Source organism: Euprymna scolopes, chromosome 18, assembly GCF_053919585.1.
Source record: "Euprymna scolopes isolate OS-2025 chromosome 18, ASM5391958v1, whole genome shotgun sequence".
Lineage (NCBI taxonomy): Eukaryota > Metazoa > Mollusca > Cephalopoda > Sepiida > Sepiolidae > Euprymna > Euprymna scolopes.
Window position 1 is genome coordinate 124,114,714 of NC_136499.1, and position 26,681 is coordinate 124,141,394.

The window sequence follows — 26,681 nt, forward strand, 5'->3', positions numbered from 1 at the left end:
CCATTGGTGCTACGCCACAAAAGAAACCAAAGAATTTAAAAGAAGAGCATACCATTTGTAGTCATGTCTGCGACAAAACCCATCCAATCATACGAACAATAATTAATCATTTTTATTCCATTTATATTTTCTACCGTTTATTCATTCATCCTTTTTGTAGTTAAAATATTGTAAAGGAATCATGATTGTTGTTGTTGTTTTTTTTTTGTTTTTTTTTTTCAAATATAAAAAAAACTTGGATATTTACATTTTCTGAGTTGTTTTTATTTTGTTTCTTATTTCAAAAATCGAATATAAAATCAATATATTACAAAAACTCTCATATTCTCTTGCTTGTCACTGTGCACATTTTTCATCTGTATTTTAATATTTTTCCACCAGTTATGAGCAAATAACTCCACTGCCTTGTGGATGCCTTGGCAAAGGCAAGGGCTAAGGAAGTAAACCCCAACAAAAATTCCGGCTTAGAGTCCTGACAGAGTCCGATAGGCAGAGGTTCAGCACTACAACACCTTTCTGGCAACTCCTACAGCTGTGCTGGCTCCGACCACATTGGTTTGTCTTTCCGTCAGATTTTGTTTACAACACTGAGAGGGGTATCCTGGTAATTAGGCAAACTTAGGTTTCCTTATCACCCGCCGAGGTCTACATCCGGGAAGCCAATTCCAGCTTCGAACTGTATAACCACAGCAAATCCTGCAGTGCACCAGACTCGATGCAGAATGCCATTGTCTTATTAGACAGAAGGTTGCCATCAGTGAATATGATGAGGAGTGCAAATAACTTAAAGGGCAAATGAGAATAGAAATGGTGCGAGGAATGGAAAGATGTAAAAGAAAGAACAGGTTTTTATGCAACAAAAGTTTCATAAATATTTGCAAATTTTAAAATGTTTTCATAAATATTTAGAATTTCCAAATGTGAGGAGAAGAAAGTTGGTTTTTCTTGAAATGATAATCCAAAATGGCTGCCATCACTTCCCAGAATTCTGTTTAATTTTTGAGTGATTAGATTAATGGTTAAAAAATTTGTGAATGTAATGTCCCTACAAGGTTCAAATCTGCTGCAACTGATGATCATTTTACATTAAATTTACACATGAAACTGATTTAGTAATTGTTTTTCTTTCGACCACAGAATCATCTAAATAAACAAAAATAATTAAAATCTCATTTTGGGGAAATGATTCAGCTAAACATGTTAGCCTACACATTATTATTATTTCTTGCCTCCTCACAAGGGCACACATGGTCGATTTTTAATGTGGGAAAATTTAGCTCCCCAAAATGGGGCATCTTGGATAGGAACAAAAATTAAAATTGTCTCAGCCATGAAGGCTTTCTCCTCGACTGACCAGACAGAAAAGGTGAAGTGTAGCATCAGAACAGATACTACACTGTGATCTTGTCCTGAAGGCCAAGAAAGATTTTTTTTTAGAAGTAAAGCAAATCGATCTGATAACCAACCAAATCTGACCCAGATGCATTGTGGTCTGTATAAGAAAAGATATTTTTATATACAGTTTTTTTTATATATAGGGACTGAATTTTTTTTTATTGAAAAGAATTGCTAACTTGAACTTTTGTCCCAGTGTTTTGGTCTTGGTTGGAAATATTAAACAAATTCCTGAATGGTAAATTGTCAATATAAACAAATACCAAACCAGGGCAAAGACTTCAGAGTGAAGGAAAACAAGAGAGAGCTGACAGTTGTTATCACCAAGCCACTTTCACCCCCCCCCCTCTCTCTCTCTCTCTATATATATATATATATATGCTGAGTTGTGTTAAATAAACAAAGTTTTTGTATAAACAACTTAACTTTATTTTTGTAAGCAGGTTGATAAACAATATATATATCCGCATACACTTTGCATTCAGCTAAAAGAATTATATGACATCATTAAAAAGATCAGCAATAATGCCACAGGTTCAGTATAAAAGATTTTCTTCATTTTTATCGTGATAAGTGATAATCTGACTAAGCACCAAATATTCTAATTAAATCAGCACTTTTTTTTTTTTTAATTACCACAAAATAATGGTGCTTAAATTAATGAACTTTTTATAATCTTCAAAAATATAAAAATTAATGTTTCTGTATAAATTTAAAAATAAAATTGACGTTTTGAGCTTCCATAGAAATTCTGTGTATCAATAGGTGTTTGATGTGATTGATCATTTATGTTCATAATAATTATGCAAATTTCAGTAAAAAGAATTTAAAAAAAAAAAAAATAAAGTATCTTGATACTTTAATTTACTAATTATCTTTGGAAGTGCCTATGGAACTAATTCAATGTGCACCACAGATTTACCCCCACTATATCTAACACGATGTAACCATGCTAGAAAACTACTTACGCCTGAAAGTATCCTGTACCTCTATAAGGCCACCATTCGCCTATGTATGGAGTACTGTTGTCACATCTGGGCTGGTGCATCTGCTGCTTGTCTCTCGCTCCTGGACAGGGTTCAAAAGAGAGTTGCCAACCTGATAGGTCCTGAACTGTTATCTAGGCTTCAGCCTCTGTCCCATCGACGAGATGTTATATCCCTCTGCCTGTTCTACAAATACTTTAATGGTGAATGCTCCGACGAAATGCAAACACTTGTACCTCCTCGACGTAACTACCCCCGACAAACCCAACAAGCTACTAAGTCTCATCCCTTTACAGTAGAGATCCCTAGGTGCAAGAAAGCCTTTTACTCCAATAGTTTCTTCCCCAGAATTGCAGGTCTTTGGAACTCCCTTCCGAGATTCTGCTTTCCCAACTGTATTGATATGCAGAGGTTCAAGTGTAATGTGAACAAACATCTTTTTATTCATCTCCCTTCATAATGCGGCCCTGTCAGTGGGGCATTAGAATACGCCGACTGCTCCCCTGCAGAGGGTAAAAGTCCCTCAATGGGGGTCCTGGATATGACCTTAAACTATATCCAGTGGTGAGGCCCCAGCTTGTGGGCTTTGGGGAGTGTGGAGCCACCCTTTAATTACCATTGCTCTCAGGTCCACTCTGACCCGGAGTGGTAGTACCTGTTAGGGTCCCAACTATGGGTTAAATAGAAACCGACATGAAATCAACAAATATATTCTATTAAAAAAAATTTTCTTCAAAATCTTTGGATTCGGCATTAAATAACCCGAAAAGGGTTGATATGCCGTAAAACAAAAACAACCAACCAACCCTTCATAATGCCCCTGCAAATTAAGTCCCTGATAGTAGCCCCCTGCTTCAAAGTGGCACTGTGCCTTGATTAGGGTGAAAATTGAATAATAATAATAAAAAAAATAAAAAAAAATCATCCTAACTTTTGTACCATTTAAATAAACTTCAAATAAACTGCTAATATTTACATAAACTTCAAATAAACTGCTAATATAAAAAATTTTTTTTTTTTCTTGTCATATGAAAATAACGAAAATGCAAGACTAAATCGTGTTTGAATAATCGATGCGCTAAAACAATGTTCCTATATAGTGATAATTTGGTTGCTGTAAAAACACCTGTGTTTTAAAAAAAAAAAAAAAAATCAAGCAAAAATCAATAATGGTCAGATTTTCATTAAATTTTAAATACTTATTCAATTTTAAATTAACTTATATTTTAAAAGCAGTTTTTGTTAAATATAATTTTTTTTTTGTTTTTTATGTGAAAGTTTGTCACCGCCCCTTGAAAAAAAATGGCGGCCAAAGAAAAGCACTACAAAAAAGCAGGAAAATTAATCATTTGTGCATATTTTGAATGTAAAGTTCATTATCAGCATACGCAAAAACCTAAACATATTTCTGCCCCCCCCCTCCGCCCCGGATCAAATCAGTGTTTTCAAGAGAGGTTTTTTCCGTCACAGGTAAGTACATCATACAGGTTTTTCTTTATCTTTGTTTTAATGTCGTGAAATTGCACAAGCATAAAATTCTTCATTGAATGTTTTAATATATTATTGCTTTTTAATTTATTCTATTCTTTTGTTTTTTTTTTCACATCAAATTAAGTAAAACAAAATGGCGCCCAATGAAAACCATTAAGTTACACATTGGAATCAACGATGCTTTGAGATAAAAGAATAAATAAAGCTTTCAACCGACAAAAAAAATTATTTCCTCCCACCCCCACCCACTAGGTGTCCAGAAAGTGGGTACTCATTTTACGTTGACCCGCAGAAAAAAAAAAAAAAATTTTCAGGCATGTCTGATGTATGTAGTTGTTACAGAACAAAGATGTCATATTCCGAAAATTGCATAATTTAATCAAGTATTTTTTTTTTTTTTATTCAAGAAAATCAAATTTTATGATTAAGCAACTCATTTTTTTGTTGGGCATGATGAAATCCAATGAAGGGAGAGACAGCTCAAATTGAAATGTTGAGGTCAAATATCAGCCTTATGTTCAATACAGTTTCAAAGAAATCACTAAAATAATCGTAAATTTTGATTTTCCTGAATAAAAAAAAAAAAAAATTTGATTTACATAATTTTTCGATTATGATATCTTTGTTTTGTAGTAACTACGTACATCATACGGACTTAAAAGAAAACATAGAAATATGATGTACATACTTTTCTGTGTTTTCTTTATTTTTAATTGCCAATTTCAAGAAGCACTATTCGTACACTAGCACGTAAAAATTGAAAAATACTTCAATTATTTTCGGAACAAGTTCGGGCTTATCCATCAACATTTGGAACTGTATATAATGAAAAAGAAAAAATTTGAATCATATCCAAAGATGTTTGTTTGTTTGTTTGTTTGTTCTTTGTATGGGCGATGACTAATTCATATCTCTAGATTAATATGATAGCGTGTGTTATTTTGTGTGTCACGCTTACATTTTTTTCTTTTGAGTGACTGTTGTTTAATTGTTATCTTTCCATTTCCGGCCAATAATTTTAACAAGAATTCTTCATAAGTTTTGGTTTTAGTTTTGACTAGCATTTCAGCCCGGTGTTTGGAGGTGTATGTTGAGCAAAAAAAAAAAAAAGCGGTCAATTTTTTTTAACTATGACCCCATAACATTTGTTTTGGGCTCAAATCAAGATATTAAGTTAGATCCATGTCCAAGGAACCTATATTTAAAATTTCAAGTGTTTAGACCCAAAATTGGCGGAGGAGTTTGGTAGAGTTCTCAAAGGTCCAATCATTGAACTTTGCCCCCTTAACAGCCAAATTTCTGGCCGAAAACGGATTACAAAGATTTCCCATATCTCAGTACCCTGTATATCAAATTTTGAGTCTGTAGACTGAAAATTGACAGTTATTGCGTAGAAAAATGTACACACATAGTCACATTCACTTTTATAGATATATAGATTACAGCTGATGGCACTATTTTTAAAAATAATTTTCTCAAGAATTCTTCAGAAGTTTTGGTTTCGATTATAGCTAAAGGAACTCAAGTTATATACAGACATTTATTTTTTTTCTTCATAAGTTTTGGTTTTGGTTTCGATACAAGCTGATGCATCCAAGTCATATGGATATACATATATATATGTATATTTTTAAATCGCAACTGTATAATATATAAAAATCGATAGAAAATGGACTCTATAATAATATATACAAAATCTGCATGAATTAAAATGTCATATTTAAGCAAATTTTAGGACCAAGTTATGCCGGACGTCCCTGTTAGCTTAGATAAATACTTTTGTAATTTTAACAAAAGAGCTACAATAATACACGGGCGTCTCCATTTATGCTGAACATCTACAGAATGCCAACATCAATATATGAAATAGTCCGCTGTGGAATTTCCACAGGCCCCGCTAGTAAATATTATTTCCCCTAAACGTAGAAAAATATATACCAATATATAAACATATTGAAAGATGTTGGAGACAGAAAATCTTTCTTACATTCGATTTTATTTATTTAATTTTTTTTTCAAATATGGATATTATAACAGTTTTCCATTGGCATTCATCTCGGTATTACTGCTTGTTATGATTTGAAGTAGAATCTACTTTTTCTCTGTTATCTCCTTTTAATAGTTTCTATCTTGTTTCATTTTTTGGCACTCTCTGCATTACATAGAGGGCACCATTTTTTTTTTTTTTTTTTTTTGTGCATTTCACTAAACTGTCTCCATAAACTGTCAAATTGTTTATTAATTTGAAAATTAAAATTATAATATATTGTTGACCCTTCAACAGGTGCCACAAAATAAATTAAGACTATATTTTGTTACAGTGACAATTAAAAAAATGTTTTTGAAAAAAAAAAATCCGAACTAAAAAAAATTCATAAAAAGACACTTAAAATTTTTATTTTTTAACGTTTTTAAATTACCCCCACCCCCACCATTGAAATGACAAAAATATATTTTTGTCCAAAGTTTTGCTGGGTTTGTCTCTGCCCAAATCTGTAATTTTTTTCTCAATCAAGTACTGTGGGTTTGCTTATCTAAATTTTGATCAAGTTTTTCTCACAACTTTTATCAGTAATTTCTCGGCTGCATTCCATTTTATTTGTCGTCTGAATCTAAAATATTTGACAATTGGTAAAGGTCTTCTTGTGTTGTTAGTTGATTATTGAAGTAACTCCGCAGACGACCAGTCACCTGAAATGAAATAATGTGAATAAATCAGAATACAAAAGAAGTTAAAATTTAATACATAAAATTATCTTGTCGGATTTTCAAATCATTTCTTTTTCCTTACACTAACATTTATTGATACAAAGGTGGTTGTAAAAAAAAAAAAAAAAAAAAAAAAAAAAAAAAAAAAAAAAAAAAAAAAAAAAAATAGAAATAAAAATTTTTAATCATGGGCAACACTGGGAGGATAAATCATATACATATATAATTATAAAACTGTAGACCTTGCTTGCTTGCATCTTGTCTTCTGTGATCGGGTGATTCCATCTTTTAAAAAAAGGATGACAGGTGAATTTATATATTTATATAAGGAATGAAGATGCAGAGTTGTATGTTCTGGTTTCGATTCTAGCTGATGGCACCCAAGTCATATAGTTTTGATCTCGCTACTATATATTAGGTACAATATAATAATCAAGAGAATTGGCTCTATAATAATAAATATGTAATCTGCATGAAGTAAAATATTGTATTTATGTTTATCTTATGACTGAGCAATGCCAGGCAGCCTGCTAGTATATATATATATTTTTGATGGTAACATTTTTTTTTCAATAAATAAACAATATAAATCATATTTCAGCCGGCACTGGCCTTTTCCAATGAGTTATAGATATTATATTTTTCTCTTTTTCTTTATTGTCCAATGATGATGAATAATGATAATAGTCGATCTCTCCCGGTGTCATATTAGAGATTTGGACTAATGTGTGTGCGTTATAATTATTAGATCACTCTGACAGACGTTAAGACATTTAAAAATAAATGTTTAACTTTCAATGATATTTTTCCTGGTTAAGGTTGACCGAGATGATTTGTTCTTTGTTAGTGTAGTCAGAGATGACTTCGTAGCTGGGTTTGAATCTCCCGACCTGCACTGATGATTCCCAAAAGGATGAAACACTGATGTCTGTAGATATTTAATAATTATTATAGTAAATAATTTTTATATATGCGACGCTCAGTTTGTTTATAAAAAAGTGGTTAGAGCACTGTAAAAGTGGTGGACAAATGTTTGTTTAAATAGACATTTGGCAAGATAATTTACGGGCGCCGCTCCCGTGAGTCAATAGGTAGAACTGCTGACTGTCAACGCGATGGTTCTAGGTTCAATCCTCGGCTTGGGAGAGGTGCTAGTCTAGCGGCACTGATGAGTTGTGATACAATGAAACAAGACTGTCGATGACTACAAATATTATATATATAATAATCAAAAATTATTATACAAAGATACAATTTTATGCGTAAATTTTCAGTATTTACTTCGAAAGTGCTCGATACATTGCTAGGTAGTAAGTTATGAAAATATATATGGCAATTAAGCTACACAGAATATTCTATGTTTCATTCTCATGAGAATTTGTCAGGTTTATGCAAAAAGTTGTGATTAGCACGTCTTTTTATATATGCACGTGCTATTGAATTTTCTAGTTAACCAATCAGCTTTCTAGTTGTCACCACACCCATCCTAATAAGCCAATGGGAGGGCACTTACATGACAAAGGAATAGTTGTCCTCAGGTTCACCAATCTCCTTTGTGTGTTTTATAGGAAGGGCAGATCTCCTTTGTTGTAGTAAGCTGACCTACTTTCAACCTAATAAAACTAACACAAAGGACAAAAACATAACTAGTAGAAATAATAATAATAAAACACCAAACCTAAACTCCAATAGAAATAAAAATAATAATGAACCAGATAAATGCAACTGTAGATCCTGCACACTCTGCCCACTTCAAAATAAATGTCTAACAAAAAGCATAGTTTACCAAACTACAATAACCTGAATAACAAGAAATATTACATAGGTATGACTTTAGGTTTCAAAACCCGATATTATGACCACAAATTATGTTCAAAAACAAAACGGCGAATGAAAACAGCACTAGCAATACTGGGAACTCGAAGAAAGTGGACGTTCAGCAATAGTCAAATAGAAAATAGTAAGACAAGCAAGCACATGTAGGGACCTAGACGATCTATGTAGATTATGCTTGAACGAAAAATTTGCTATCCTATTCTTTAAAGAACACCAACATCTATTAAACTGTAGGAGAGAAATAGCGAACAACTGTGTGCACAAGATAAACTTTACTCAAGGGTAACGATACGAGATCTTAAAATTGACAATAACAATAGAAAATAAAGAATAAATAAATTAAATAAAATAAACATACATATTGATAAATAATTTTATGTATGTGTGTGTGTGTGTGTATATATATATATATATATATATATATATATATATATATTCAGACGGTGATTGTTAAAAAACAACAGAAAGCTTCTGTTTATTAATATCTTTTTTTGTTTTACTTTTTCAATTTTCCATATTATCGTTTTTGTATATACATTGAAGGTATGGATGTATGCTCCAAGCATTTTTTATTCATAAATAATTGTATATATCTAGAAAAGTGAAAATGTGTGTCTGTGTACATTTTCCTACTAAATAACTCTGCCAATTTTCAGTCTACAGGCTCAAAACTTGGCATAAAGGGTATTCAGATTTGGAGAGATCTTTTTAATGGGTTTTCGTCCAGAAATTTTGCTGATAAGGGGTCAATGTTCAATGATTTGACCTTTGAGAACTCTACCAAACTCCTCTGCCAATTTTGGGTCTAAACACTTGAAATTTTAATTATAGGTTACTTGGACATGGATCTAACTTTATAATTTGATTTAAGCCCAAAACAATAAATGTTCAGGGGTTAAAATTGGGGTCAAAGTTTTAAAAAAACTGACCTCTGCAGTCTCTACCAAATTACTCAGCCAATTTTTGGTGTAAACATCTGAAATTTTACATACATGTATTCAGACTTGGGCGAGCTTTTTAATTGGTTTTTGGCCAAAAATATGGCTGCCAAGGTGTCAAAGTTCAAAAGAGTTTACATTTGCGGTCTTTAGCAAACTAAGCCAATTTTGGGTCTAAGCATTTGAAATTATGCATAAAGAATATTCAGACATGCAGCAAGCTGCCAAGAGGTCAAAGTTGAAAGAGTTTACCTTTGCGGCTTCTACCAAACTCCTCCGCCAATTTTGGGTCAAAACACTTGAAATTTTAGATGTAGGTTACATGGGCATGGGTCAAACATTTAACTTGATTGGAACCCAAAACAATAAATGTTAAAGGTTTAAAATTGGGGTCAAAGTAAAAAAAAATTTGACCTCTGTGGTCCTTATCAACTTTTCTCTATGGTAGTTTAGGGAGTCTATTATATAGAAAGGCATTACCATACATATGCACACAAAGTTATGAACAGAACATAGGGCCAGAGCAAAGCTGGGCGGAACTGCTAGTATATATATATAAAAGTGAAAATGTTAGCATATGTGTGTGTCTGTCTGTGTACATTTCCCTATCAAATTACTTTGTTAATTTTTGGTCTACAGACTCAAAATTTGACGTAAGGGTATTGAGATTTGAGAAAATCTTTTTAATCGGTTTTTGGCCATACATTTTGCTGTCAAAGTTAAATGATTTGACCTTTGAGAACTCTGCCAAACTCCTCTGCCAATTTTGGGTCTAAACACTTGAAATTTTAGATATAGGTTACTTGGACATGGATCTAACTTTATAATTTGATTTGAGCCCAAAAGAGTACATGTTAAGGGGTCAAAATTGGGGTCAAAGTTCCAAAACATTTGATCTCTGCAGACTCTAACAAATAAGTCAGCCAATTTTTGGTCCAAACATTTGAAATTTTACATAAAAGGTATTCAGACATAGGGCAAATTTTTTTAATCTTTTTTTTTTTCTGAAAATTTGGCTTCCAAGGGGTCAAAGTTCAAAATATTTGACCTTTGCGATTTCTAGCAAACTATTAAGCTAATTATGGGTCTAAACATTTGAAATTTTACATAAAGGGTATTCAGACTTTCAGCAAATTTGGCTGCCAAGCAGTCAAAGTTGGAAGAGTTGACCTTTTCAGATTTTACCAAACTCCTTTGCCAGTTTTAGGTCCAAACACTTGAAATTTTAGATGTAGGTTACTTGGATATGGGTCAGACATTTTAAATATAAAGTTATTAACAGTACATAGGGCCTGAGCAAAACCGGTTGAACTGCTAGTATATCTATAAAAGTGAAAATGTCTGTGTGTGTGTGTGTGTGTGTGTGTGTCTGTATACATGTCCCTACCAAATAACTCTGTCGATTTTCGGTCTAGAGACCCGAGATTTGATTCAAGTGGTATTGAGATTTGGGAAAATCTTTTTAATCGGTTTTCAGCCAGAAATTTGGCTGTCAAGGGGTCAAAGTTCAATTTTAATTGTAGGTTATTTGGACATGGATCTAACTTCTTAATTTGATTTGAGCCCAAAACAATAAATGTTAAGGTGTCAAAATTAGGGTCACAGTTAAAAAAAATTTGACGTCTGCGGTCTCTCACAACTTTTCACTATGGTAGTTAAGAAAGCCTATTATATAGAAAGGTCAAAGTTGAAAGAGTTGACCTTTGCAGGTTCTACCAAATTCCTCTGTCAATTTTTCGTCTAAAGACTTGAAATTTTAGATGTAGGTAACTGGGACATGGGTAAAACTTTGTATTTTGATTTGAGACCAAAATAATATATGTTTGGGGGGGGGGGGTCAAAATTGAGGTCAAATTTTAAAAGTTGATCTTGGCAGTCTCTACGAAATTACTGAGACAAATTTTGGTCTAAACATTTGAAATCTTACATAAAGTGTATTCACATGCAGGGCAAGTTATGAACAGTACATAGGGCCCGAGTAAAGCCGGGCTGAACTGCTAGTATATCTATAAAAGTGAAAATGTCTCTGTGTGTGTGTACACTTCCCTACCAAATAACTCTGTCAATTTTCGGTCTAGAGACTAGAGATTTGACATAAGGGGTATTGAGGTTTGGGAAAAAAAATTTTAGTCGGTTTTCGGCCAGAAATTGGCTGTCAAGGGATCAAAGTTCAACGATTTGAAATTTGAGAACTCTACCAAACTCCTCCGCCAATTTAGGGTCTAAACACTTGAAATTTTAGATGTAGGTTACTTGGACATGGATTTAACTTTATAATTTGATTTGAGCCCAAAACAATAAATGTTAAGATGTCATAATTGGAGTCAAAATATTTTTAAAATTTTACCTCTACGAAAGTACTCACTCAATTTTTGATCTAAACATTTGAAATTTTACATAAAGTGTATTCAGACATAGGGCAAGCTTTCTAATCGATTTTTTTTTTTTTGCTGAAAATTTGGCTTCCAAGGGGTCAAAGTTCAAATGATTTTACCTTTGCGGTCTCTAGCAAACTATTAAGCCAATTTTGGGTTTAAACATTTGAAATTTTACATAAAGAGTATTCAGACATGCAGCAAGCTTTTTACTCAGTTTTTGGGCGAAAATTTGGCTGGCAAGAAGTCATAGTTTACAGAGTTGACTTTTGCAGACTCTACCAAACTCCTCCGCCAAATTTTGGTCTAAACACTTGAAATTTTACATGTAGGGTACTTGGACAAACATTTTAATTCGATTTGAGCCCAAAACAATGAATGTTAAGGGGTCAACATTGGAGTTAAAGTTTAAAAAAATTTTTGTGTCTACAGTCTCTAGCAACTTTTCTTTATGGCAGTTAAGAAAGCCTATTATATAGAAAAGCATTACGATACATATTCACACTTTTGAATATATACATATGCACATAAAGTTATGAAGTTATAGGGTCCGAGCAAAGCCAGGCGGAACTGCTAGTATATACATAAAGTTGCATAATGTTCAAAACATAAAATAAAACACAAAATAACATATCTACCTACGCTTAGGTTGAAAGTAAGTCGGCTTACTATAACAAAGGATATCTGCCCTTGCCATGAAATACACAAAGGAGATTGTTGAACCTGAGGACAACTATTCCTTTGTCATTAAGTGCCTTCCCATTGGCTGATTAGGATGGACATGGCTAACTAGAAAATTCAGTAGCATGTGCATATATAAAAAAGTGTGCTAACTACAACATTTTGCATAAGCCTGACGAATTCTCATGAGAATGAAATGGTGAATATTCTGTGTAGCTTAATTGGCATATATATTTTGTGACAGGAACGGTGAAATAGATCAACTTATGTGACTTGAGTGAAGGGAAAGCTGATAATTAGTTTTTTTTTTTTTTTTTTTTTTTTTTTTTTTTTTTTTTTACACAGTGATCACCACTTATCAAGGCCCGGAAGCCACTCAGGGATAAGGGTTATTGCAAGTACATTACGTTAGTGAGGAGATTTTCTGAAGTGCTTACTTAAGGGGGCGGTTCATTAAGAATTTGTTAACATTGGACTTGAAAACATCCAAGTTGTAGTCCGGAGGGAAGCAGGCAGACGGAACAGAGTTCCACAGGCATGCAATTCTAAGAAAGAAGCTTTGTTCATGGAATCCGCATTTTGATTTAGGCACAGATATAGAGTGGGGGAAATTTTTCACAGTGGATTCAGCTAGACGGGTGTTTTTCGTGAAAGATTGGCGAGGGGGGACCAGAGATTGGAGTTCAGACGAGCATCTGCCATGGAAATAACGATAAAACAAGGACAGTCTCGCAACGTCTCTTCTGCGGGAGAGAGGTTGCAGGGTAGAGAAAAGGGCATCCCCCACTAAGCCACGAAGTCTATTTTGTACTCTGTCAAGGCAGGATAGGCTGTTTTTAGCAGCTCCTGCCCAGATATGGCAGCAGAATTCCATCCTTGGACGTACTTGGCTTTTATATAGATAATTGTAATAGTAATATTGATTACTATTTCTGTGTACGTGCGTCTGAGATTGTTTTAATTATCTTTTTATATTTTATTTCTTCAGACAGTTTAAAAATAAGCAACGTTTAGTCTAGTCAGTACTAAAATGGGAAACCATTTGGTAATTCCAGGCATTGTATGTGCTCTCTGCTTATCTCTGCATTGTTTCCGATCAGTCTTGGGCCTCTCCTTGCCACTGGAGTCGAGCAGTGCTAATTCAATTATCTAACAATTACACGTCCCACCATCCTTACATTATCTCCGAGATTGAACGGAGGCACTGATCAGTTAAAAATGTGATAGTGTGTATGTGTACCCTATAGAAAGAAAGGTTAGAGATTCTACATAAAATCTAAAACGGTTTTCTTATGTATGGAGATAATTTGAAGTGATCTTGAATTACTAAATGCAACCCTAAGGGGGCTGGTGAGGATATAACCGCATTAAAACTTTAAATATATCCTATTTTGATGAAAATTTAAATCATATACACAAAATTTTCTAGTGAAGACAACGTGGTCCTGAATCTCTATGTATCCTTCTAATCTAAGAGTGCTCTTGGAAACCAAAACTCCTTTAAAACTTAAAATATATTTTGATGAAATTTATATCATACTAGTGGGAGTGCCAGTGTCGCCCGGATGTTAGGAGGTGTAAAATAAAAAAAAAAATAGTTTTAGTAGGGAGGCAGGCTCGAACCCATGATGCGAAGGCGGAAAAGAAAGTGAAAGAAAAGCTGAGATCTTGCCGCGACGCTAAGACGTAACAGGAAGTGAAAATTTAGCGATGTCAATCAAAAAGTTGACTTGATAATTGAATCACGGAGGTGCAGAAATGAACATTGGGTGAAGGACAGTTAAGCTTTCCGCTGTTTCATTTATTTGTTTCCCTACGATGTTGGGGAAACCAAGCTCCCCCGAAAAAGGGGGAGCTCTCAAATGAATAGCAATTGTCTGATATGAAGGGTTTTCCTAACATTGATCAAAGCTGGTCGCTTTCAAGACATTCCTGGCAGGAAAGCCAGGCGGCCTACTTCACTCCGATTAGTTTTGCTCTATTTATACGAAAAAGACTAACAAACACGCGAAAGGACGGGATAGAGGGAATTTTTTAAAAGTCAATCAAAATAAATGTAGAGATGACGTCTATTCACAAATCGTATATGATAACCTAGGGAGTATATAAAAAGTTCTCCAAAATAGTAACCCTCTCCAGAACCCCCCCCCCCCCCAGCCTTTCGCGGACATACAAAAACGCGAGTGCTACTTTTGTCTTTATATATATATATATATATATATTAGATGTTACAGTATTGGTTTGTGTCAGAACACTGCAGATTGAAACAAAACTTTTTCAAAAACAAAAAACACATGGACATTATTTAAGTGTGTTTACATATGAGGGTGGGGTCAATAGATTTCAAATTGCATTATTATACTCGTAGATTTCAAATTGCAATCTGGCAGAAACTTACTGTTCTTGGTCGCGGCATCATTTGACGTCTTTCAGCTGCACGAGCTTCTCTTGTGTCTGCAGTTGGATATTGATTCTTTGCCCAACCAATGCGTGTGGACCGACCACTTGTGGCCGAATGAAAATGTCTTGGAAGAGAAGAAGACTGACTCGAACACTGGCGTGACTTTGTTTTATCTGGGATTAAAAAAAAAAAGAAACAAAAAAATACAGAAAAATTTGATGGAAAGTCTTTTTTATGCAAACAAATATTTTTAGTGCTAATGATTCACCAACTATCAAAATGAAAAGCCATCCAAGGATCAGGGTTAATGACATGAATGGATTGTTGGTTGAATGATGAAGAATATTATAAGAGGATTGAAAATGGTGAATGGAATGAACAAAGATTGATTACCCATGAAGACAATAAATAGTTAAAGAGTAGAGAAATGCTAGGATTGCAGGATGATATCCATATTGGTTGTAACTTATGTATGCTGGTTTGAATTTGTGATAAATTAATAAATTGTCAAGCACTTCAGCAAATGCAATCTATTTAGTGACAAGCAATATAGATTTTTCATCCTGCAAGATTAACTGCTAATGTACTGACTTGTAATATTGCATAGGATCGCTGAATCTCTCAATGGGGACGGTTTCTGGGACGATAGCCCTGAACACACCAAAAGCTTTAAAAACTTGTTAGCTATGGAATATTTTGCAACTATCAAATCCTTTTTTCTGATTGGTTTAGAAAAGTAGTTGATGGGTCAAAGTCTAAAACATATAGTATTTAGAGTCGGAGGTTTTGGAAGGAGTCAGAATTGTAGTACTATCGCTCCCCAGAAGGGTTACTTGGTTGATGAACGTCTTGGGAATGCAACCAGCTCCACGGGGAATGAACGATATCCAACAATATCTAAACGATAGACACATGCTGGAAACACAACGATAACGGGTCGATCCGTCGTCGGCTATAACTGTTTGGTATGGGTCGCATTATGTGTGGTCATTGCAGGCATCTTCCCATCGTCGCTTGTTGCGTGTTCAGTGCAGCTTTCTGTCGTCGGCATTAATGGTATGCTGAAATCGAACACTTGTATAAAAACAGCGACAAGATACATTTTATAAAAATATAGATAATTTATTAAACAGTTAACAAGTTAGGAAACATATTTAGTCGACCCATCGCGTACGGCGAGCAAATCTCAACTGTCTTTACAACAATCAAATTATATTTAATTTCTCTCTTTCTTCATTGAAAGAGAGAGAAAGGAAGTCAATGAGAGAAATAGAGAAAGAAAGAGTGAGAGAATGAGAGAGAGAGAGAGAGAAGTATGCTTTTCACACAATGTTTTAGTTTTCAACTTCAGATATCCGCGTGTAAATCTGACCTTTAAAAGTTTCATAACACCTGTCACTCAAACCCAACCGACATGATCTAACGTTCCCAAACCCAAAAAACACCTGCATGAAACGTTTATAACTGCATCACAAAGTCAGGCACAAGGTTAGAAGCTAGATATAGGGGTTATTAATGTAGCAGCCCCCAGCTCCCTTAAAAGGGGCTACGTCATTGTGCCACAGAATCAGACTTGAAAGAATCCTAGGAGATGAAGTTGGAATTTTCAATCTCTAAGAAAAAGAAATGAAGAATTGTACTCATCAAATTCGCGTGGCGGAAAAAAAAAAAAAAATCAAACATATCGAATTCATCGGACTACTGTTCTCATCTTGAGTGTGATTTTTACAACATTCCGGTTGATGTAACCTGACCTTCTTCAGGTGTATCTTGTCGAACTCCGGGATGTTTCTATTAAGCTCGGGAATTTGTACGGAATTTTGAGCGGAACCCTTTATTTACTTCATGGGGGTAAAATGCTCTTGTTCCGTCAGCCATATATGGTATTACTGAACGAATACTTAACATAATTAAATCCTTCTTAAGCAAGAGAAGAATCCACGTTGTCCTCAATGGTCATATGTCTAAACAATATCATATAAATGTGGGTCGATCCTTGGATTATTACTGATATTCATAAATGACCTTCCTGATAAAATTGTCTCTGAGATGGGTATATTTGCTGATGACACCACGCTCTATGGGAGGCACGGGGAAGGAAATAGCGGAAACCCTAGAGGATGACCTCCAGTCTGTAGTGAAATGAGGACAAAAATGCACGGTAACATTCAATGCTGCCAAGATTCACCTTCTTTCCTTCAATAATTACAAGAAACCTTCTCAAACACGAATAGCTAATGATAAATTACCTGAAATACTTTGTCCAAACTCCTTAGTTTAACATTCACAGGGAACATGAGTTGGAACAGATACATTGACGTGGCTGCTGTGAGGAAGGTGGGCTATATCGTGCTAGAAAGTTACTTACGCCTGAGAAGCTGAAGCCGAGCTGACAGTTCAGGACTTATTAGGTTGGCAATTCTCTTTTAAACCCGGTCCAGAAGCAGATGCACCAGGCCAAATGTGGTGCACAAGTCATTTATTTTTTTTTTTTTAACTTCTAAAATCATTACTATATATTGGATCCAATATAATCTCTCTCTCTCTCTCTCTATATATATATATATATATATATATATATATATATATATATATATATATATGACAAAATGTGTGTTTGTGTGTGCGAGCATTTTTTTCTGTCTGTCCAGCAAAGGCTTTTTTCAGGATGGTTCTCTGGTTGGTTGCTCATTCTTATAACTTTTTATATGCTACCAAGATGATAATATCTAAGATTTACGAAACGATGTAAATATCTTTTATTTCAGCGACTTTCATCTTACAAAATTCGCGCTGTGAATTTGCTTTCTCTGCTACTGCTATGGCGTGATATTTGACCTAGAAAACCACCTGGGTTTTTAAACACTTATTTTCGACTCTTCTAAAGTCCCTACCTTCATGGCGTCATGCTATGTCATCAGACTATTAACCTCAAGGCTTTGGGTTCAAGCCTACCCCCCCCCCCCAAAAAAAACTTTTTCGCTGTTTTTTTTTGTTTTTTTGCTTTTTGTTCATTTTTTTTAATATTTAAACAGGGTTTTGTTTTAATCTACCCCCCCCCCCACCAACATGCACCCAGGCAACACTGGGCATCCTCACTAGTGTAATAATAAATATGAAATCTGCATTAATCAAAATATCTGGTTGCTTGCTATAAAAAAAAAAAAATCACATATAATTTAGGCCCAGGACTTATTGAATTATATTTAAATTTCTGCATCTTGGTAGAGTCAGGAAAACGGAGAAAACAGAAACTTCCAAAGGCAAGTGGTTCAAGGAAAGAAGCTATTAGGCTAGAAAGTCTTCTGCCATCTGAGGACCTTTACAATGAATGGGTGGGATTTTGCTGCTTTGTCAAGGTATTTAAGTTGATGAAGAAACAAGTGCAGTAAGTTTATCAGAACACATTTTATTAAAGTACTTGCAAAACAAGCACAGGGATGCAACATTGTAGCGATGGGACAGGTGCTTGAGCTTGGTAGACAGTATGGAACCAGTTTTTTAGTTGGAAATTAAATTCTTGTTACTAAGACGAGTTTTTTATTTTTTTTAAAATGTTGCAGATAATTATGGATATCCACTGTAAGGCTGTCTGCGTGTGGAATTTTGTAGCAAGAGTTGTGCAATCTCTAACCACACCTCTCCGAGTCAACATTGTTAAATACCAGTGGTAAGTGGAGGTTCAGGACGACTGGAAACAATGCTGACATAAGATGAGAGCACATACAGCATCTAGAATTCCCAAATGGTCACCCGTCTGGTATTAGCCAGGCTCAATGTTACTTAACTTTGGTGATCTGACGAAAACTGGTGTGTCAACATGATTACGCGTTATAAGTGATAAGCACACACACACACACACACACACACACACATATATATATATATACACACACACACACACACACTGCTGAAATTTAAGACCACTTTAAAATCTTTAAAAAAAAAAAAAATTTTTTTAAGGATAGATTTTAAACTCTTCCAACAGTCTAAAAAGTTATGGAGACAAAAAGCTACACTCCAAAAATTATTTATAAATTTGCATTTTTATTAAATTAGGCTTTTTACACATGATCAAAACTATAAGACCAAGGGTATAAATTGTTAGATTTATGGTAATTCTAATGTTTTTAGTTCAGTTAGAGATTAGCTATATGCCTAAAGCAAGAAAACTAACCGAAGTTGACCGCTTTTGAATTCTAGGATTCCATAAGCAAGGTTTGTCACAGTGAGCGATAGCAGCTAAGGCAAATCACAGTAAAACTCTTATTTGCAACTTTCTAAAGAATCCTACAAATTATGGAAAAACAAAATCCTTTGATAGGCCCATCCAAAATTTCTCCTGCATTAAGTAGGAGAATGAGACGGGCTGTTATGAATGACAGAACTTTCTTCTAGTCGAATTAAGGCAGTTACAGATGCTGATTGTAGTCTAATAACCATCAGACGACACATAACAAAAAGGCATGGTAAATAAAAAGCGTAAACAAATTCCTCGATTGCTTCCACGTCACAAAATGGACCACTTAAGATTTGGTCGTGAATACCAAACCTGGAAAGTTGGGAAGTGGAAGAAAGTCCTGTTTTCTGATGAGAAAAAATTCAATTTAGATGGTCCTGATGGCTTCCAATGATATTGGCATGACAAAAACATGCCCCTTGAAATTTTTTCCATACGTCATAGTGGTGGAGAGTCCGTAATAGTATGGAGTGCCTTTTCTTACAGAGGGACGATGGAGCTCTAGGTGGTGCAGGATCGTTAGACAGCAGCTGGTTATGTTAGCATGCTACAAAAAGCATCTTTGATGATGGAAGGTCATCGTTTGTGTGGGGATGGATGGTTATTACAACAGGATAATGCTGCAATCCACACTGCAAGACGAACCTTGAGCTTTCTGCAAAAAAATGGAGTCCATCTCTTGGAACATCCTGCATGCTCACCGGACTTGAACCCAATTGAAAATGTTTGGGGATGGATGACAAGAAAGGTTTATCAAAATGGCCAACAATATTCAACAAAAAATGAACTTCGTGAAGCCATATTCAGAAACTGGAGCATGATCCCCTACACCTTTACTTCTAGCATGCCCCAAAGAATTTTTGGAGTCATCAAAAGCAGTGAAGGTAGAACTCATTATTAAGTTTGATTGTTGAATGTTTTCATACACTTTTTGTACAATTTAATAGAATTTTTGTCTCTGGTCTTATAATTTTGATCATGTGTAAAAAGCCTAATTTAATAAAAATGTAAATTTAAAAAATAAATCTTTGGAATGTAACTTTTTGTTTCCATAACCTTTTAGACTGTAGTATTGGTAACCTTAAGTCGAAAGAGTTTAAAATCTATCCTAAAAAAAAAGTTTTTTTTTTTTTTTTTTTTTTTTTTTTAAAGATTTTAAAGTGGTCTTAAATTTTGGATCAGCAGTGTATATATTATCAAGTCCCTTAAAGATGTCTGGGAAGTATAAACAAAGAGGCAGTCAACTATCATTTATGCAATGTTCACAACTTCCTATCATTCGAACGCTATGGATTGTCTAATATCTGTGCCTGAATTGAGCGTTTATTAGTTATTTATTCCCTTCATTCTCGTGACAATTATTTGGTGACTTGGAGGTAGAGATTTAGCAAATGAAGTCAAAAGTGGCTTTGTGGCTAGGTTCAAATTTCCCAACCAGCTGGAATTGTCATCCTACACTGATGATTGCGTAAGTATTAAACACTAGTGTCTGTAGGTATAAAAGAATAATTATCATTTAATTAAACATATATCCGGCATAATCATGCTGACATACTGGTTCTTATTAGATCACTGAAGTTAAGCAACATTAAACCTGGCCAGTTCCAGATGGGTAACCATTTGCAAATACCAGGTGCTGTATGGGGGAAGATTTTAGCACCTCCATGCAAGAACTGCAAAAACCTATTGTAATCTTTCCATATTGGGGATTTCATACAAGCAACTGTGGACTGCCTGTGAGTTTAATATTTCCTTGATACTTCTTCCTTTGGAGGAAACCGGTTCAACCCACCTAGTACAATAAACGAATGGACAGATTAGGTTAGACACTCTTCCTTTCAATTCATACTGCTCGGTTTGGTTGTATTGTTGTAGATTTAGTTATTTTTTTTCCCAATCCTGTATGATTCAACTTTGCAAAGGGTTATAATATTGTTTGGTGTGTTTTAAGTCAGGATTGGTTGGTTGGTTGTTTTTGTTTTACGGCATATCAACCCTTTTCGGGTTATTTAATGCCGAATCCAAAGATTTTGAAGAAAATATTTTTAATAGAATATATTTGTTGTTTTCACATTGGTTTCTATTTAACCCATAGTTGGGACCCTAACAGGTACTACCACTCCGGGTCAGAGTGGACCTGGGAGCAATGGTAATTAAAAGGTGGCTCCACACTCCCCAAAGTCCACAAGCTGGGGCCTCACCACTGGATATAGTTTAAGGTCATATCCAAGATCCCCATTGAGGGACTTTTATCCTCTGAAGGGGAGCAGTCGGTGTATTCTAATGCCCCACCGACAGGGCCTTTAAGTCAGGAAGCAGATACAAAAGTGATGTAGGAAGAAAACGAGGGATCTAGAGTTGTAAGCCATGTTTAGTTTTAGAATAGTTTCCGATGGTTAGTTGTTCTACACAAGTCCTGGAGGTGACTGGTTCTCAGTAGACAGTTCTTGAGTTGGAATCCACAGAGCAAAAGATTCTTCCCATGCTGACACAAAGAAAAAATATATGCGAAGTTGCTTCAGAAAAGGTTTAATTTTTATGGAGCAATTCTGGTTGCTGATTGGTTGGTAGTGGAACGTGAATTAATTTGATTCGTCAGTTCCTAGCAGCATAGTTTATAAATAGATTCTATCTCGACTGTGCGGGATCATACCCCATTATAAGTCCAAAATATTGCAAAAAAAGGAGATTTTTGTTTTTAGCTTTGCAGAATATGATTGAATTTTGAAAAGAGCTGAAAGACTAATACAGAAGGGTTTTAATGTCTGGTTGCATTTGAGTCAAGAAGCCAATATCTTCAGACAGCCTGATATGGTAGCACCTGTGAATTTTTATTTTTTCATGTTACTTACTTTGAGAGGTTGAGGAAAATGTCGGCATCGCAGATTTGGGACGACGTTTGTTGAGAAGGGGCATCTCCTGTTCATCGACCTGGCAATAAAACAAAGTTAAATCCATCTCAGTTTTTCGTTCATCTCGTTTTAGTTTAATAACAAGATAATAATCATGCAGTTTAATCAGCTACATTATATTGCTTTTAGTGTGTCTGTCCGTTCCACTTTTTCTTGGAAACTACTGGTCGAGCTGTTTAAAATTTGGTATGGACATCCAATGTACAGTTAGTGATTAATATGGATATTAGTATTTAATGCAAAAATGAGCGCAAATTTAACCATATTCAACCATCAATTTGACATAAAACACTCGTAACAGTCGAAAAAGTCTAGTCTAGTATATAGAAACTTGCTTGTTTGCATATTGAATGTTTTAGAAAACATGAATGGGATGAGAATTGATAAGGGGGAAATGGTGGGAGGAGATGTATAGGTGAGCTGAAAGTAGTAGGAGGAGAAGAATAAGAGGAAGTATGAAGATGACAATTAATGACTTATTTTTTTTTTCATTTTGTTTCAAAATAAAATCTTCCCTTCCTGGTTGTAACAATAAAATAATAAATGTTTATTGATATTTATCTACCAATAAAATTAAAATCTATAGCCCCCCCCTCCCCAAGTGTATTTTTACATTTGAGAAAATATCTGCGCACTTAACATGTGCTTTTCTGATAAGCAGGAAAAAAACAACTTTATAGTTAAATTAAAGATTTATAAAGAATCGGAATTGATAATTGTATCGAAATCGGGAATCTAGTACGGAATTGAGAAAAATATTGGAATTGTCCCATCACTAATATATATAATATATATACTAGCATGGGTGCCCAGCGTTGCCCGGGTGTTTGGAGGTGTATGTTGAGCAAAAAAAAAAAAAAAAAAAAGTCAATTTTTTTAATTTCGACCCCTATTATGACCCCTTAAAATTTATTGTTTTGGGCTCAAATCAAGTTATTAAGTTAGATCCATGTCAAACGAACCTATATCTAAAATTTCAAGTGTTTAGACCCTAAATTGTTGGAGGAGTTTGGTAGAGTTCTCAAAGGTCAAATCATTGAACTTTGACCCCTTAATCGCCAAATTTCTGGCCAAAAACTGATCACATCGATTTTCCCAAATATCAGTACCCTGTATATCAAATTTCAAGTCTGTAGACTAAAAGTTGACAGAGTTATTGCGTAGGGAAATGTACACAGACAGACACACAGACACGTTCACTTTTATAGATATATATACACACACACATATACACATAAAACAATGCCCTTGTTTTTGTAGTCTAAACCTCCAAACTAAGGTATCTGACTTTTGGGTTAAGATCAAAGTATAGTATCTGTTCTGATGCTACACTTAAATTAATTTTTCTAAGTCAATGTAGGGGGAAACCATTTTATATTAAAGCAATTTGTATTTTTGCAACTGCCAGAGTGTCCCTTTTTGGGGAGTTGGTTTTTCCCCACATTAAAAACGACCTTGTGTCACATTTTGCTCTCATGGGGAAGTAAATAAATACCCAATGTGTAACTTACTTAATCACCTTCAAAAAAGCAGGCCAGAGGCTTAGCTGACCAAAAAAATGTGAGACCACAACTATGGAAGTCAGTATTTATTGAGGATACAGTTACGAGACTCAGCATCCTTATCCCATCGTAGTTAGACACCTAAAGAAGGCCAGAGGATGAGCTGGCTAAAACGTGGTGAAATAACAGCAACTACGAAGATGAGGATAACAGTTCACAAATAAAATAAATATAAAAAAAGTTTGCTAGAAAAGAAGTGGGATTAGACTCGTGTTGCACACTGAAAAAAATATGGTAGCAGTAATTTGTGTTGTACATATAGCAGTTAAAAACAGATCCAATTGTTGCCATCGTGACCGAGCTGTGCATACATACACAGACAATATTTTGGTGTAACTGATTTTTCACATTGTATAAAGGATGCACCACACCACAGTGGGAACCACCATGAATCGACTTGGCTCTACAAGTGCCTCACAATTACCATTATTTGAAGGAATGCCATGAGCCTATATTTTAGAATCAGCCGACAATAGAAAAGCCGTTCAATGGATTAAACACGTCCTCATTTTAAAGTAATTTCTGTTCAGTTGTTATTTATATAATAAACATTTGTTATTGTTTATTTATACAGAATCATTTCCGATCCTGCCATGACAAAGTTCAAAACCAACTTCAAAATCTAGTAGGTGATGCCCTTTTCTTTTCCCTGCAACTCAACCTCTTTCACACAAAATAGACGTTGTGAACCTGTCTCTGCTCTATCATTATTTTCATGGCAAGTGCTCATCTGAGCTTCCCCCTTGCTAAACTTTCAAAAAGAAAAAAAAAAAAACATTTGCCTAGCTACAACAACTATCAACAATTTCCCCCACTCTCCATCTAAACACAAATTCCATGAACAAAACTTCTTTGCTAGAATTGTCTGCCTGTTGAATTCTGTTTTGCTGCCCTGCTTTCCAGCTGACTACAATATGACTATCTTCAAGTTCAATGTAATTAAGTTCTTGTTGAGCTGTCCCCCTAAGTAATCCATTTCTACCCTATTTTCACCACTAACTATTACTATGCTGTTTTCCCGGTGACCACTATATACTCATTAATCCTTATCCTTGAGTGGCCTTTGGGCCTTGATAAGCGATGACTCCCTTGTAAAAAACAAAAAAAAACAAAAAGAAAAAATCCAAATACACAAAATCGTTTTCATCCAATTTATTTCTTCATATTTGTATTATATGATCCCATACTCACAAAAAAAAAAAAAAGTCATCTGTTGACCTTCAAAATTATTTTCTTCCAACATGAGCACATTGTGATACAGTTAAAAAAAGGGTAAACATTATGCTGTCAAAGAATTAAAGACTGGTGCCAATAATTTAAATTTACCATTTCAAGGTTCATTTATTATATTTGTACGCACATTTATTCTGATTTATCCTGTCATTACTATTGTCTTTATTGTCTTGTTTTACCCCTTTCATTCATGGTAACAAAATTAAAACTTTGTAACCATATCTGCTCCCTTACCATCAACATGGTAGCAGATATCTGACCTCTACATTCTTTTGCTGAGCAATGCAGGAATAGAAAAAAAAAATCCCTGAAAAGTTGTTAAAAAAAAGGGTTTTATTTCCTCACCATTTTTTTCTCCCGCTGTTCTTTCATTATTTGATCCTTTTGTTGTTCGTATTGCAGAGTTCTTCGTTTGTAATGAAGGACTTCTTCTTTTAGTCGCATCTATCAAAACAAAACAAGCAAGAATAAGAGGAAGGATTTCTCACACACACACACACACATATATATATATATATATATATATAGACAGATAGATACTAGCAGGCTGCCTGACATTGCCCGGTCATAAAATACGACACATAAATATTATATTTTAATTCATACAGACACTGAGACATGTGCATGCAAGTATTATGTTCTTTTAAATAGTTCACTTCTCGTGAGTAAAACAAATACTCAAGCTGCAATCAAAATCTAAGTCAAGTACGATAACCATTAGGCTAGCTTGACAGGATTCAGACAATTTCTGGTCTAAACATTTGAAATTTGGCATAAAGGGTATTTAGAGATAGGGCAAGCTTTTTAATCAGTTTGGGTCAAAAATTTGAGTTACCTATATATAAATGTATGCATGTTTGCATGTCTGCCTAAAACTTAACTAAAGTATCGTTTTGAAGTTCACCTTTCAGACGACAAATATTGAAAAATTGGCTAAAAACATTAATATATTCACCTTCGACTGGGCACTTTTCTACAGGGGGCGGGGATCGCTTTTTTCGCCAATATTTTCAAAAGTCATCCTCTCCTTTCGATTGTCTAGCCTTAATTTAAACCTACGTCACTTCCGGTTTGGCGGTGGTCGTAACAGCAAAGACGTCACGTTTTTTTCCCCATTCTTTTCCTCCTTTGCGGTACGTGGTCGAGGTTGCCTTCTTACTACTAACTACCACTTTTTTTTTTGCTCAACATACACCTCCAAACACCCAGGCAACGCCGGGCACTAAGGCTAGTATATATATAAAAATGAATGTGTCTGTGTGTGTCTGTATACATTTTCCTACCCAATAACTCTGTCAATTTTCAATCTACAAACTCGAAATTTGATATACAGGGTACTGAGATTTGGGAAAATCTTTGTGATAGGTTTTCAGTTAGAAATTTGGCTGTTAAGGAGTCAAAGTTCAACGATTTGACCTTTGAGAACTCTACCAAACTACTCCAACAATTTTGGGTCTAAATACTTGAAATTTTAGATATAGGTTCCTTGGACATGGATCTAACTTAATAACTTAATTTGAGCCCAAAACAATAAATTTTAAGGGGTCATAATAGGGGTCAAAGTTTAAAAAAATTGACCGCTTTTTTTTTTTTTTTTTTTTTTGCTCAACATACACATCCAAACACCTGGGCAACGCCGGACTGAAATGCTAATATATATATATCTATATATATATATAAGGGTTGGATAAGATAATGAAAGCACCTTGTGAATTTTGTGTCAATTAATAGGTGTTTTAAATCTATAAAAATAGCAAAATTACCGAAATGTTGGTTTTTATGTTTTCACCAAGAGACAAATCTTCCTAGTGTGTTGCCAAGAATGTCTACAGGACCTTTGAGAGGAAAAAAAAAAAGAAGACATTTTCTGCTCTTCCTTTCTAACGCTGGTCATATCTAGATAATTCAGTTGCACTATGTCC

General features: G+C 34.6%; 1 protein-coding gene across 1 annotated transcript in view; it reads right to left on the bottom strand.

Moving 5' to 3' along the window:
• Window positions 1-6,242: 6,242 nt before the first annotated feature.
• Window positions 6,243-26,681, bottom strand: part of LOC145297800 (uncharacterized) — a 339,551-nt gene continuing 319,112 nt past the window's right edge. The window contains exons 48-51 of the mRNA XM_080144088.1: window positions 25,105-25,203; window positions 21,905-21,983; window positions 14,810-14,985; window positions 6,243-6,563 (exon numbers count right to left, since the gene is read on the bottom strand). Of these exons, the coding sequence (XP_080000214.1) occupies window positions 6,468-6,563; window positions 14,810-14,985; window positions 21,905-21,983; window positions 25,105-25,203 (450 nt within the window). The 3' untranslated portion in view covers window positions 6,243-6,467. The remainder of the gene's footprint in view (window positions 6,564-14,809; window positions 14,986-21,904; window positions 21,984-25,104; window positions 25,204-26,681) is intronic.